At 39.1% G+C, this 15,202-nt stretch overlaps 1 protein-coding gene and 1 pseudogene across 1 annotated transcript; both read left to right on the forward strand.

The window, feature by feature from the left end:
- Positions 1-270: 270 nt before the first annotated feature.
- On the forward strand, positions 271-5,056 carry LOC129099954 (tumor necrosis factor receptor superfamily member 14-like; annotated as a pseudogene).
- Positions 5,057-9,309: 4,253 nt separating this feature from the next.
- LOC129099956 (tumor necrosis factor receptor superfamily member 14-like) lies at positions 9,310-13,891 on the forward strand (the record flags this gene model as incomplete). The annotated part of the gene is given in 8 exon segments (XM_054609418.1): positions 9,310-9,354; positions 9,426-9,518; positions 11,084-11,209; positions 12,216-12,374; positions 12,764-12,848; positions 12,995-13,143; positions 13,281-13,306; positions 13,495-13,891. Coding segments are annotated over 8 exon segments (735 nt in total). The 3' UTR covers positions 13,567-13,891.
- Between the last annotated feature and the right edge of the window lie 1,311 nt (positions 13,892-15,202).

Below are 15,202 nucleotides of genomic sequence, written 5' to 3' on the forward strand. Positions count from 1 at the left end.
TTTTTTTTTAAACTGTCTCTTGTTTGCACTATACTATATGCTGCTGTAATCCTGTACATGTCCCCGCTGCGGGACTAATAAAGGATTATCTTGTTTTATTTTTATGACAACCGATTGGGACATGTCTCATCACGTTCACCGGAGCGTTGCTCTTATTTTGAAGTCAGCTCTTACCGTAATGTCTGGTGTATACACGAACAGCACTACAACGTGAGGGCTGGCTTGACCGCAGATAGCGCACGGAGCAATTCAGGTTACAAGACTATCACCAGAAAATGGCACTATTGTCGCCAGAACGTAACGAGACGCTGTTCTAGAATGTGTCATCATGTTTCTACGACGCTGACTGTCTTTGGTGAGTATCTTACAGCAGCCTTTAACCTCACAAACACGGAAATAAAGTAACGTAACGTTTTGTTCAATAGGCTTTGTCGCCATGTTCATGACTCCAGGACTTTGCTGTTCACCAAAAGAATATCAGACAAGAGATGGGCAATGTTGTCCGATGTGCCACGAAGGTAATTCTGAGTATAGGCCTGTGTTGTTTGTGAATATGTACTACTGTGAAGAAGTGAAAGCAAAAGTCACCTCATTAAAACACAAATGGATCAATACATTAATAAATGAAACGAAATGAATACCACATGAAACATATTACATTTAAAGAATAATACTGCATGCAAATTGTATTCCAAGAAAAAATGTAATGAAATTGAAAAACTTCCTCTTAATGAACTGGTTTTGGTAATAGTTGGGACAATAAGCCAACTCCTTTTATTTCTAACCTGGTTTTAGAGGGAAGATATCTTCTATTAAAGGGCTTTACATTTTAAATTCTACATCAGAATGTCCAGATATTATCTGACCTACACTCTGACATGTAATTAATCTGAAGGGAAATTAGTTTGTAACTATTTATTTTTAAATATAATCTAAAATACGAGGGAAGTTTGCTCATGAATGAGATTTTAAAGAGCTTTAATTCTGAAATTCTACATCTGAATGTCCCACTTTCTTTCTGAGTGGTCTGCTATTAGTCTGAAGTGAAATTAGTCTAATCTGATATTCTTTCCTTTTAAATCTAATCTCGTATTACAGGTAAATAGGCTCATGAATAGGATTGCATAGGGCTTTAATTTTCAGAATGTCCCGATATAGGAAGAGGTACCTTACGGATTGTTCTGCTATCATTATTAAGCGATATTAGTTGGTGACATGGGCAATATATTTTCGATATTATGTTGTTACTGGTAAGTTTCTTTATACGTTCGCTAACATTTAATGTCTTTACACTTTTCATTACTAGTTAAAGTTAATTTGAGACAGCTCTTTTTTATGTTTTTTATTTCATAGTTATAATTAATTTTGTAACTTGTACAACATATGACACTTAAGAGGTTGAAAATGTCATACAAATAAGACGGACCACAGTCCAATGATTACGGGCCTGCTATCGTCCAAGAGGAACAGAAACAGACAACGAGGATTAGAGGAAGTCACAGTCATCAGAGAGACGTTGTGTGAGGAGAGCCAGTATCTGGCATCGGCATTACACAGGTTTTTGTTCTCAGAGCCTTCATACAGAGAGTCAATAGCAGAGGCAAACACCAGGCTCTGTAATACTACCACACACACACACACACACACACACACACACACACACACACACACACACACACACACACACACACGCAAGAGTCTTGACATTGATCGCAGTTCTCAGTATATTAGTGACTAAAGCCTGATACATTATTAATTTCTTTAGTATAAAGTCAGATCAAAATAATGTTGATAAAAACATTTTAAACACAGCAACAGATATTTGCAAGTTAAAGTTACTCTAATGTACTGTGACGTCACAAGTGCGGGTGGGGTGGGGTGGGGTGGTGCAAGGGAGTGAACACAAAAACAGGCAAAAAGCAAAAGGTCCTCAGAAAAAGCGAAGTTTTATTCTTTTATAATTTAACAACTTGGGTAGTTCTGTTATCCAAACAAAAATACAAAACAACAAAAAGCGTCCAAGTGGAGATAACAGTTTGTTAAACTGAATAACGTTAGAAATAAAAGTCAACTTAGAGTGTCCTCGGTTTCACTGGCTACCGGGCCTTCTTCCTTTTAGTTCTTGAAAATTGAAAACACAGCAACAGATATTTGCAAGTTAAATGTATTATAATGTACTAGGTGTTTGAGAATAATGGTTATTTCCCATCATGCCTTGATGCTAAATGAGTGTTGAATGTGTGTTTTTGTCTTAAACAGGTACAGTTGTTCGAAAAGACTGCACTCGTCAGACAGGCACACGGTGCAGCCCCTGTGGGAACGGGACATTTATGAACAGACCCAATGGCCTGAATAAATGTAACCCCTGCACCCCATGTGACCAAGGTATGACCATAAAGAACTGATTAACACTCCTGTCTTTCACTCTAGTCAAAAACCTTATTCAGTTTAAATATGACAAAACTGCTATATGGAAAATCTTTGAATCGAAACACAATTTAAAATTATACAACTAATTGCAGTAAAAAAGTATAGATAATAATAATTGTGTTGTAGCAGGTATGTGCTTTATTTATATGGAGCCTTGAATTCACCACCAGGGAAATACAGATCTGTACAGTGATTATTGTCAATAATATATTTTATGGACCACAAAAAAAGTTATTATAAATATAAAATTAAAACTGAATGTGTTTCTAATGTTTGTATGTGTTTAAAATAAAACAGTAAATGTAAGTATGTATGATTTTATTTCCATAAACTGTCTCTTATGTTGAATAATTGAATTCCATAATGTAATTGCAAAATGACATGCTTTTAAATGTAACCTTTTGTTATCGCAATTACTTAAATGTCTTTCATATTTCATCTCGCATTTTAATTCACTGCGCTAACACTCAGTTTCAATTTTGTGATTGATTTCCTTTAAGAAAGTTCTTTTCATTTTAACATGTGTAAGTGAGTGAGCTCCCTAAAAAGTCATTTCAACCCACAGAGCAGCTAAAGGAGCTCTGATTGGCCAGCTCCGATGTGTATCTCAGGTAGTTTGGCCAATCAGAGAGGGTGCGGCTCTGTGGGTCAGATTTCATTCCATTTGTCCGTAGCAGTCCACCAAGTAGCACATAATCACATTATTTCATTAATTACTAAAGGTCCAGTGTGTAGCATTTAAGGTGATCTATTTTATGAAATGGAATATAATGTAAAAATAAATATATATTTTCTTTAGTGAATCATCACATTTAAATGAGGATCATGTTTTTGTTAGCTTATGGAGTCAGCTATGCTGCACCGCCATGTCTCTACAGTAGCCCAGACAGACCAAACACTGGCTCTAGTACCATTTATAAATGTTTGTTTAATAATAATATCATGTCTATCATTCTGTTGGCTTTTAGGTAACGGCCTCTTTGCTGAAACAGGGCTGCACAGCAGCAACAGACACAGTCTGTCATGTTGTAAATGGATATTTCTGCAAGGCCTTGATGGATGAGTCAGGATGTAGTTCTGCAGAAAAACATACGCAGTGTGGACCCGTCACAGGATAAAAGCACCTGGTAAGAAAATCTCCAGTCTGACATTGAGTACGTTTACATGCACACTTCTGTCCTAACAGTAACACAACACATGGTGTAGCTGGTTATTCAGCTCCATGTAAACACGGTGCTTTTAGCATGCAGACCATCATTACATTGAGTATCACCATATGTTCTACTACGATATGGAGGATCAGCTGCAGTAAACAGAAACCTCTTCCAGTTTCTTTACTTTATACATCATACACCCTGATCATAGCTGGGATACTAGTGTGCATGAGAAATCCCTCAGTGATAACACACAGTCTGATAACTGATGGATGTTCACTGGATGTTGGGTTCCTGTGTAATTAATCTAACCTTTGTCTGTTTCTCTAAGGAACCAGCAGAACAGACACAGTGTGTGAAAGCTGTCCGTCCGGCTATTTTTCACTTGATGGTGTGAATTGTACAGTTTGGACTCTGTAAGTATTTGTCTGTTAAAGGAGGGTTTGTTCTGCCCTGTGGCACAAAATGGCCACTATATTTATTCATGCATATCTGTTTTTTTTGTGATGAGTAGTTGAGTTTAATGGCTTCAAATATTTATTTCTCTTTTCTGACAGTTGCTCACAAACCCAAATAAAGATCAAAGAAGGAAACATGACCAGTGATGTCATCTGTGAAGCTGCTACAAGACACCATTACTTTCATATAGCTGCATTAATACTCTTCACATTAACAGTTGCTGGGCTTGGGATCAAAGGGATCAAAGGTTTGTGCTTGTTCTGCATCCCTCATTTGACTGGTTTATATTTTACATAATTTCTCTCATTTGTTTCTCTTCATCGCCTTCAATTGGAGGTCGCTAATGGTTTTTAGCTGATACGTTTCTTTTCTTTGTATTTCAGGCGGACTATCATCAATAAAAAATCTGGTAAGTCGGCTCCATATGTTAATGCTGTTTACAACATGTAGATGTCTCAAACAGGCTGCACCATTTAATTCAAAACGTTTCAATCATTTATTTCTATTTGTCATGTGAAATCTCTCCAGTGAAATTCAATCTAGTAAGCTGTACATCATTCACAATAAAACACAGCCTCTTTTTTTCCCCACCAGATTCCTCGGACATCTGACAGCATGGCTTCATCTGGATCTCCAGAATCCAAGGACAGAGGACATCTGGGGTGACAGTGGATAGGGGCGACTGTCGCTCAGTGTTAGAGAAGTGTGGTTCTTTTATCAGGATCTGCTGTTCGATGCCTGGCTCTGCTAGTCCATATCAATGTGTCTTTGGGCTTCGCCAGCAGTGTATGAATGAATGTGTTTGAATGTCAGATAGACTACTGATGACAATTTCTTTTTTGACAATTACTCACATTATCTGTTGATTATTTGTTATTCTTGTTTTGTTGTTTTACTACATTACATTACATTACATTACAGTCATTTAGCAAACGCTTTTATCCAAACGACTTGCAATAAGAACTAACATTTTCTAAATAAATAAATATTTTCTATGAACACTATGAAAGAAAATGGTTGTCACTAGCCCCTCATTTATCATCCCATTAGTTTATGACTGTATGAAGATAATTGTTAAATCTGTAATAGCTAGGTGTTAGGATGGCCACGTAGCGGCCGGAGTTTAAAAGTAGGAGGCTTGACACAGAGGTTATGTGCAGACCAGCCAGGTGTTTCTTCCACCAACAATTAACAAAGAAACATGAAACATCTCCTCAAACAATGGCGTCGGGGCAGCATGTGGTCCTGGCAGCAACACTGCTGGGTGATTACTGGCAGCCTTACAGGTGCATCTCAGTAAATTAGAATATCATGGAAAAGTTTGTTTATTTCGATAATTCAATTCAAAAAGTGAAACTCATATATTATATAGATTCATTACACACAGAGTGAAATATTTCAAAGGTTTATTTCTTTTAATTTTGATGATTATGGCTTACAGCTAATGAAAACAAAAAAATAAGTATCTCAGAAAATCGTGGGCGCTTGCGGCCCAATCCACCTAGAGGGCCGCAAAACTTTCAGTTTTGCACCTGTGGGCCACGAGGGCCGCGGGACCGCAAAGGTTATCAATTGAAGACACCAGAGATATTACTGTTATCCATTAGATGCAATATAGCTTCCCACCACTTGGTGGCGGTAATGTGTCAGTCAGTTGTTTAACGAGCTCCAGTAAGTCAGCCGCGAAAGTATTTTAAACGAAAAAATGAAGAAAATGGTGCCAAACCCAATCCTGACTTCATTAAGTACGGCTTTGTGAATAATGAGCCCGGTGTGTGGAGTGTGGGCTAACGCTTTCCAACGAAGCTCTGAAGCCTTCAGAACTACAGCGCCATCTGGAGGCCAAACATCCAACGCTGGTGGGAAAGCCGGTGGACTTTTTCAAGAGAAAGGAAAATGGACTACAGATGCAGAAAAGGTCTATCGTGTCACTGACTGGCAACTCCAAATGTGCTTTGAAAGCCAGCTGCCTCGTAGCCAGACGTGTGGCACAAAGTAAGAAACCGTTCACCACAGCGGAGGAGTTGGTTCTGTGGATATGTGCCGTGAGATGATTGGAGAAGAAGCTGCAAAGAAGCTGCTGACCATCCCACTCTCAAACGACACTGCGAGTCACCGTAACAGGCATAACGGCGTCAGGCAGATACTTGATCGTGCACCAGAAGCTAAATGGACCCACTGTTTTCTCCACCGTGAAAGCCTTGCAGCAAAACATATGTCACCAGAGTTGCATGAGGTGATGGATGTAAGTGTGAAAACCATCAACTTCATTAAAAGTAGAGCTGTGAACTCCAGATGTTTTGCCAAGCTTTGTGAGGACATAGCAGATCATGTCCAGCTGCTCTATCACAGTGAGGTGAGATGGCTCTCAAGAGGACTGGTCCTCAAGCGTTTGTTTGAACTGAGGAATGAGGTCTTCTCTTTTCTCACTGAGAAAAAATCTCCTCTGGCACATTACTATGCCAACACAGAATTCACAGCTGAACTTGCCTACCTCTGTGACATTTCTTCACTGCTGAACCAGCTGAACATCTCACTGCAAGGAAGAAACAGCAACATATTTGTTGTTGCAGACAAAGTTCAAGCTTTCAGGAGGAAACTTGCTTTGTGGACTAAGAGGGCCCAGGAAAAGAGGATGGACATGTTCCCACTTTTGTCTGACATTTTGGAAAACTCTCCTCAGGTGAAGATCAGGGACTCAGTCACTCAGCACCTCTCACAACTGGCAGAGACATTTGATGAATACTTTCCTGAGGATCCCAGAAACAGACACATGTGGATTTTGGACCCATTTTCTGTGGATCCCACTGAAAATGATGTTGCTTTGCCCTCACATCTGGAATCCCAGCTTCTGGAAGTTTCCACCGACAGCACTTTAAAGTTGCAGTGGGGCGAACTGGAACTGGGCTCCTTCTGGATTGCTGTCTCAAAGGAGTACCCATGTCTAGCACTGAGGGCTGTGAAACTCCTTCTCCCATTCACAACTACAAACCTGTGTGAATCAGGATTCTCCACTGTGGCCACAACTAAGACCAAAGCCCGAAACAGACTCAGAGCAACACTGGAGGCTACTCTGAGAGTGAGCCTTTCCCCCGTTCCACCCAGACTGGATCTGATCGTGTCTGAGAGGCCCAAGTGTCTCATTAAGAGGTGAACATAAAAAGGTAGTTGTAACTGTTGTGACTGTTGTTATTGTTCATTATATATAAATAAATGTCTTTGTAATGATCACATTGTATCATGTCATTTATTTGACAGGGTTTTTGCTTGTTAAACTGTAAGTGGATTTGATTTAGTTATTGAATACAAATCAAACCAAGAGTGAGATCAATTAGTTAAACCAATACAGTGTTAATATTTGAATGGGCCCCGGGCCACTTTGTACTTGAAAAGTTGCTTTAGCAGACTCCTCAGTCTCCATACCTGGCTACAATCCACCTGCAGGACCCACAGCGTGGGTTTTATTGACAATTTTAACCTGTTCTGGGATCATGCCTCTCTGTTTCAAAGAGACGGGACTCCAAACTCCAAACAAGAGCCACATGCTTTCGGCCAATCTGCAGCATACGGTGCAGCAGTCGTCCACATGACTGGTATCATTCTACACTAACACCCAGCAGACAGATCCCCGTCTTCCTCTTCCTCCTCATCACAACCGCAGCACATGGAGTCCCATGAGAGCTCCCCCAACAGGTCCCTCATGGCAGCTACTGTCAACAGACATCTGGTGAGGCTTGCTATGAGCACAAACTGCCTGATAATGTTTTGCAGCTATTTGGCACATCAGCTGCTTACTCATTTAAGTCAGCCCCCTCAGTTGCTGAACCTGCCATAGAAAGCCTTGACCAAAATTAAGATGACCTACTCTGTCTGTGAGCCAGCACAGCGTGTGTGTGTGTGTGTGGATCTGAAAAAAAACAAAAACAATGAACCTGAATTAGGACCAGACTAGTTACCATCATTTTCTCACATTGCCATTGACAGTTTTTTCTATTGTCTCTTTTTGGTCCATTGAGATTGTTAATGTTGTAAAGTTAAAACCGTCTATACAATTATTATTTTTTAAATGTTATAGTTATGGCAAAAAATGTTCATGTTTTACTGTGACTTGTTATAGACTCCTAAGTGGAGCATAAGGTTAGAAACTAAACCAAACTTAAGAACCTCTTAAGTAACTCTGCCAGAGTGTCGCTTTTGGGTCACTTTGCCGGTCCCAAGCCCGGATGAAGGAGGAGGGTTGGACGTAGTGCTAGCAATTCCACCCCACATAACAGTCTTTTGATTAAATTTGATATTCTAACATTTAACAATACAGGACAAAATTGATTGATGTAATGTGGGTCTATACAAAGCATTAAAGGCATGAAGTTATTTTAAGAAGTGATGGCCTATTTCAATGGCAAAATAAAAAACAAGATCAACAGAAGAAAGTTCATTTGTAGTTCTAAACATATTTAGTTTTTTTTACTCACTCTTTAAGCTGTGTCCCAATCCAGCGGCTGCATCCTTCAGAGGGTGTATTTGTAGACCGATTACGTCACAGCGGCCGGACGGGGCTGTCCCATTCCGAAGACTCCTCCTAATGCGGCCGACAAATGCAGCCTTTTCCCAGATTGGGAGGATACAACTGATGGATCCTTCACGGCCCAAGATGCATTGCGTGCCGGTGAAGTTGATTATTTTTTTGACATGGAGACTAGAGGACCAGCAACGGGAGACAAGGGACCTGATCAGATCACACTGATGTTAAAATGATCGGTTCATTTACGTGACGCCATTAACTAACCAGCTGATGCTATTGATAGCAGCTCGTCCATTTTAATCTTCTAACCTAGCTTTACCTCTTTTATCTTTTTTTTAAACTGTCTCTTGTTTGCACTATACTCTATGCTGCTGTAATCCTGTACATGTCCCCGCTGCGGGACTAATAAAGGATTATCTTGTTTTATTTTATGACAACCGATTGGGACATGTCTCATCACGTTCACCGGAGCGTTGCTCTTATTTTGAAGTCAGCTCTTACCGTAATGTCTGGTGTATACACGAACAGCACTACAACGTGAGGGCTGGCTTGACCGCGATAACGAACGGAGCAATTCAGGTTACAAGTCCCGCCTGCTGCGACTTTTGAGCCTTTGGGATCCGACCTTTCTGGTATTTTGTGGATTTCCTGTAAACACTCGCTACTGTTAAGCTAAGCTAACTAAACCTAGTTGTTTGCTTTGACTATCTCCAGAAAATGGCACTATTGTCACTATTAACGAACCTGTTCTAGAATGTGTCATCATGTTTCCGACGCTGACTGTCTTTGGTGAGTATCTTACAGCAGCCTTTAACCCTCACAAACACGGAAATAAAGTAACGTAACGTTTTGTTCAATAGGCTTTGTCGCCATGTTCATGACTCCAGGACTCTGCTGTTCACCAAAAGAATATCAGACAAGAGATGGACAATGTTGTCCGATGTGCCACGAAGGTAATTATGAGTATAGGCCTGTGTTGTTTGTGACCATGTACTACTGTGAAGAAGAGCAACATGGCGAAGTGAAAGCAAAAGTCACCTCATTAAAACACAAATGGATCAATACATTAATAAATGAAACGAAATGAATACCACATGAAACATATTACATTTAACGAATAATACTGCATGCAAATTGTTGAAAAACTTCCAATGATATAGTTGGGACAATAAGCCAACTCTATTAAAGGGCTTTACATTTTTTTAAATTCTACATCAGAATGTCCAGATATTATCTGACTACACTCTGACATTGTAATTAATCTGAAGTGAAATTAGTTTGTAACTATTTATTTTTAAATATAATCTAAAATACGAGGGAAGTTTGCTCATGAATGAGATTTTAAAGAGCTTTAATTCTGAAATTCTACATCTGAATGTCCCACTTTCTTTCTGAGTGGTCTGCTATTAGTCTGAAGTGAAATTAGTCTAATCTGATATTATTTCCTTTTAAATCTAATCTCGTATTACAGGTAAATAGGCTCATGAATGGGATTGTATAGGGCTTTAATTTTGAAATCTTACATCAGAATGTCCCGATATAGGAAGAGGTAGCTTACGAATTGTTCTGCTATCATTATTAAGTGATATTAGTTGGTGACATGGGACGAACTCTGAAAGTCATGAAGGATATAAGAATGTCCTGATATTCTCTCTGTGGTCTGTTATCAATACCAACTCAGTTACATTTATTTTGTATAGCCCTGAATCACAAATTTGCCTCAGAGGGCTTTACAAATTGGAAAAACTCCCCAAAATAAAAAAGGAAGCTGGCTACAGTCCAGGGGAAACTGATTTGACTATGAAGACAATCAAATTAGTTTTTTGTGAAAAATATAGGTAATATATTTTCGATATTGTGTTGTTACTGGTAAGTTTCTTTATACGTTCGCTAACATTTAATGTCTTTACTTTAAGACTAATCCCACTCGTTAAAGACAAGACACTTTTCATTACTAGTTAAAGTTAATTTGAGACAGCCCTTTTTAATGTTTTCTTATTTTATAGTTATAATTAATTTTGTAACTTGTACAACATATGACACTGAAGAGGTTGAAAATGTCATACAAATAAGACGGACCACAGTCTAATGATTATGGGCCTGCTATAAGAGGAACAGAAACAGACAACAGATTAGAGGAAGTCACAGTCATCAGAGAGACGTTGTGTGAGGAGAGCCAGTATCTGGCATCGGCATTACACAGGTTTTTGTTCTTAGCCTTCATACAGAAGGTAAACACCAGGCTCTGTAATACCACCACACACAAACACACAAAACAACAACACACACGTCACAACACATAACACAAACAAAACAGTGGAACAGAGCAAAGTCTAACATTATTCATTTCTTTAGTTTAAAGTCTGATCAAAATAATGTATATAAAAATTGAAAACACAGCAACAGATATTTGCAAGTTAAATGTATTATAATGTACTAGGTGTTTGAGAATAATGGTTATTTCCCATCATGCCTTGATGCTAAATGAGTGTTGAGTGTGTGTTTTTGTCTTAAACAGGTACAGTTGTTCGAAAAGACTGCACTCGTCAGACATGGACATGGTGCAGCCCTTGTGGGAACAGGACATTTATGAACAGACCCAATGGCCTGAATAAATGTTACAACTGCACCCCATGTGACCAAGGTATGACCATAAAGAACTGATTAACACTCCTGTCTTTCACTCTAGTCAAAAACCTTATTCAGTTTAAATATGACAAAACTGCTATATGGAAAATCTTTGAATCGAAACACAATTTAAAATTATACAACTAATTGCAGTAAAACAGTATAGATAATAATAATTGTCTTGTAGCAGGTATGTGCTTTATTTATATGGAGCCTTGAATTCACCACCAGGGAAATACAGATCTGTACAGTGATTATTGTCAATAATATATTTTATGGACCACAAAAAAAGTTATTATAAATATAAAATTAAAACTGAATGTGTTTCTAATGTTTGTATGTGTTTAAAATAAAACAGTGAATGTACCAATGTATGATTTTATTTCCATAAACTGTCTCTTATGTTGAATAATTGAATTCCATAATGTAATTGCAAAATGACATGCTTTTAAATGTAACCTTTTGTTATCGCAATTACTTAAATGTCTTTCATATTTCATCTCGCATTTTAATTCACTGCGCTCAGTTTCATTTTTGTAATTGATTTCCTTTAAGAAAGTTATTTTCATTTTAACATGTGTAAGTGAGTGAACTCCCTAAAAAGTCATTTCAACCCACAGAGCAGCTAAAGGAGCTCTGATTGGCCAGCTCCGATGTGTATCTCAGGGAGTTTGGCCAATCAGAGAGGGTGCGGCTCTGTGGGTCAGATTTCATTCCATTTGTCCGTAGCAGTCCACCAAGTAGCACATAATCACATTATTTCATTAATTACTAAAGGTCCAGTGTGTAGCATTTAAGGTGATCTATTTTATGATAGGGAATATAATGTAAAAATAAATATATATTTATTTTGTGAATCATCACATTTAAATGAGGATCATGTTTTTGTTAGCTTATGGAGTCAGCTATGCTGCACCGCCATGTCTCTACAGTAGCCCAGACAGACCAAACACTGGCTCTAGTACCATTTATAAATGTTTGTTTAATAATAATATCATGTCTATCATTCTGTTGGCTTTTAGGTAACGGTCTCTTTGCCAAACAGGGCTGCACAGCAGCAACAGACACAGTCTGTCATGTTGTAAATGGATATTTCTGCAAGGCCTTGATGGATGAGTCAGGATGTAGTTCTGCAGAAAAACATACGCAGTGTGAACCCGGTCACAGGATAAAAGCACCTGGTAAGAAAATCTCCAGTCTGACATTGAGTACGTTTACATGCACACTTCTGTCCTAACAGTAACACAACACATGGTGTAGCTGGTTATTCAGCTCCATGTAAACACGGTGCTTTTAGCATGCAGACCATCATTACATTGATATCACCATATGTTCTACTACGATATGGAGGATCAGCTGCGACAGTGCTGTTGAAGTGATGAGGAAGGATGCAGTAAACAGAAACCTCTTCCAGTTTCTTTACTTTATACATCATACACCCTGATCATAGCTGGGATACTAGTGTGCATGAGAAATCCCTCAATGATAACACACAGTCTGATAACTGATGGATGTTCACTGGATGTTGGGTTCCTGTGTAATTAATCTAACCTTTGTCTGTTTCTCTAAGGAACCAGCAGAACAGACACAGTGTGTGAAAGCTGTCCGTCCGGCTATTTTTCACTTGACGGTGTGAATTGTACAGTTTGGACTCTGTAAGTATTTGTCTGTTAAAGGAGGGTTTGTTCTGCCCTGTGGCACAAAATGGCCACTATATTTATTCATGCATATCTGTTTTTTTTGTGATGAGTAGTTGAGTTTAATGGCTTCAAATATGTTCAAATATTCTCTTTTCTGACAGTTGCTCACAAACCCAAATAAAGACCAAAGAAGGAAACATGACCAGTGATGTCGTCTGTGAAGCTGCTTCAAGACACCATTACTTTCATATAGCTGCATTAATACTCTTCACATTAACAGTTGCTGGGCTTGGGATCAAAGGGATCAAAGGTTTGTGCTTGTTCTGCATCCCTCATTTGACTGGTTTATATTTTACATAATTTCCTCTCATTTGTTTCTCTTCATCGGCTTCAATTGGAGGTCGCTAATGGTTTTTAGCTGATACGTTTCTTTTCTTTGTATTTCAGGCGGACTATCATCAATAAAAAATGAGGTATGTCGGCTCCATATGTTAATGCTGTTTACAACATGTAGATGTCTAAAACAGGCTGCACCATTTAATTCAAAACGTTTCAATCATTTATTTCTATTTGTCATGTGAAATCTCTCCAGTGAAATTCAATCTAGTAAGCTGTACATCATTCACAATAAAACACAGCCTCTTTTTTGGATCCCCACCAGATTCCTCGGACATCTGACAGCATGGCTTCATCTGGATCTCCAGAATCCAAGGACAGAGGACATCTGGGGTGACAGTGGATAGGGGCGACTGTCGCTCAGTGTTAGAGAAGTGTGGTCCTTTTATCGGGATCTGCTGTTCGATGCCTGGCTCTGCTAGTCCATATCAATGTGTCTTTGGGCTTCGCCAGCAGTGTATGAATGAATGTTTTTGAATGTCAGATAGACTACTGATGACAATTTCTTTTTTGACAATTACTCACATTATCTGTTGATTATTTGTTATTCTTGTTTTGTTGTTTTACTACATTACATTACATTACAGTCATTTAGCAAACGCTTTTATCCAAACGACTTGCAATAAGAACTAACATTTTCTAAATAAATAAATATTTTCTATGAACACTATGAAAGAAAATGGTCACTAGCCCTCATTTATCATCCCATTAGTTTATGACTGTATGAAGATAATTGTTAAATCTGTAATAGCTAGGTGTTAGGATGGCCACGTAGCGGCCGGAGTTTAAAAGTAGGAGGCTTGACACAGAGGTTATGTGCAGACCAGCCAGGTGTTTCTTCCACCAACAATTAACAAAGAAACATGAAACATCTCCTCAAACAATGGCGTCGGGGCAGCATGTGGTCCTGGCAGCAACACTGCTGGGTGATTACTGGCAGCCTTACAGGTGCATCTCAGTAAATTAGAATATCATGGAAAAGTTTGTTTATTTCGATAATTCAATTCAAAAAGTGAAACTCATATATTATATAGATTCATTACACACAGAGTGAAATATTTCAAAGGTTTATTTCTTTTAATTTTGATGATTATGGCTTACAGCTAATGAAAACAAAAAAATTCAGTATCTCAGAAAATCGTGGGCGCTTGCGGCCCAATCCACCTAGAGGGCCGCAAAAAACTTTCAGTTTTGCACCTGTGGGTCACGAGGGCCGCGGGACCGCAAAGGTTATCAATTGAAGACACCAGAGATATTACTGTTATCCATTAGATGCAATATAGCTTCCCACCACTTGGTGGCGGTAATGTGTCAGTCAGTTGTTTAACGAGTTATGGAGAAGTATTTTAAACGAAAAAATGAAGAAAATGGTGCCAAACCCCTGCAAAAGTCAAAATTTTCGCGCAAGTACAATCGTGGCTTCATTAAGTACGGCTTTGTGAATAATGAGCCCGGTGTGTGGAGTGTGGGCTAACGCTTTCCAACGAAGCGCTGAAGCCTTCAGAACTACAGCGCCATCTGGAGGCCAAACATCCAACGCTGGTGGGAAAGCCGGTGGACTTTTTCAAGAGAAAGGAAAATGGACTACAGATGCAGAAAAGGTCTATCGTGTCACTGACTGGCAACTCCAAATGTGCTTTGAAAGCCAGCTGCCTCGTAGCCAGACGTGTGGCACAAAGTAAGAAACCGTTCACCCCAGCGGAGGAGTTGGTTCTGTGGATCTGTGCCGTGAGATGATTGGAGAAGAAGCTGCAAAGAAGCTGCTGACCATCCCACTCTCTAACGACACTGTGAGTCACCGTAACAGGCATAACGGCGTCAGGCAGATACTTGATCGTGCACCAGAAGCTAAATGGACCCACTGTTTTCTCCACCGTGAAAGCCTTGCAGCAAAACATATGTCACCAGAGTTGCATGAGGTGATGGATATAAGTGTGAAAACCATCAACTTCATTAAAAGTAGAGCTGTGAAC

Source organism: Anoplopoma fimbria, chromosome 12 (genome assembly GCF_027596085.1).
Source record: "Anoplopoma fimbria isolate UVic2021 breed Golden Eagle Sablefish chromosome 12, Afim_UVic_2022, whole genome shotgun sequence".
In the NCBI taxonomy this organism is placed as follows: Eukaryota; Metazoa; Chordata; class Actinopteri; order Perciformes; family Anoplopomatidae; genus Anoplopoma; species Anoplopoma fimbria.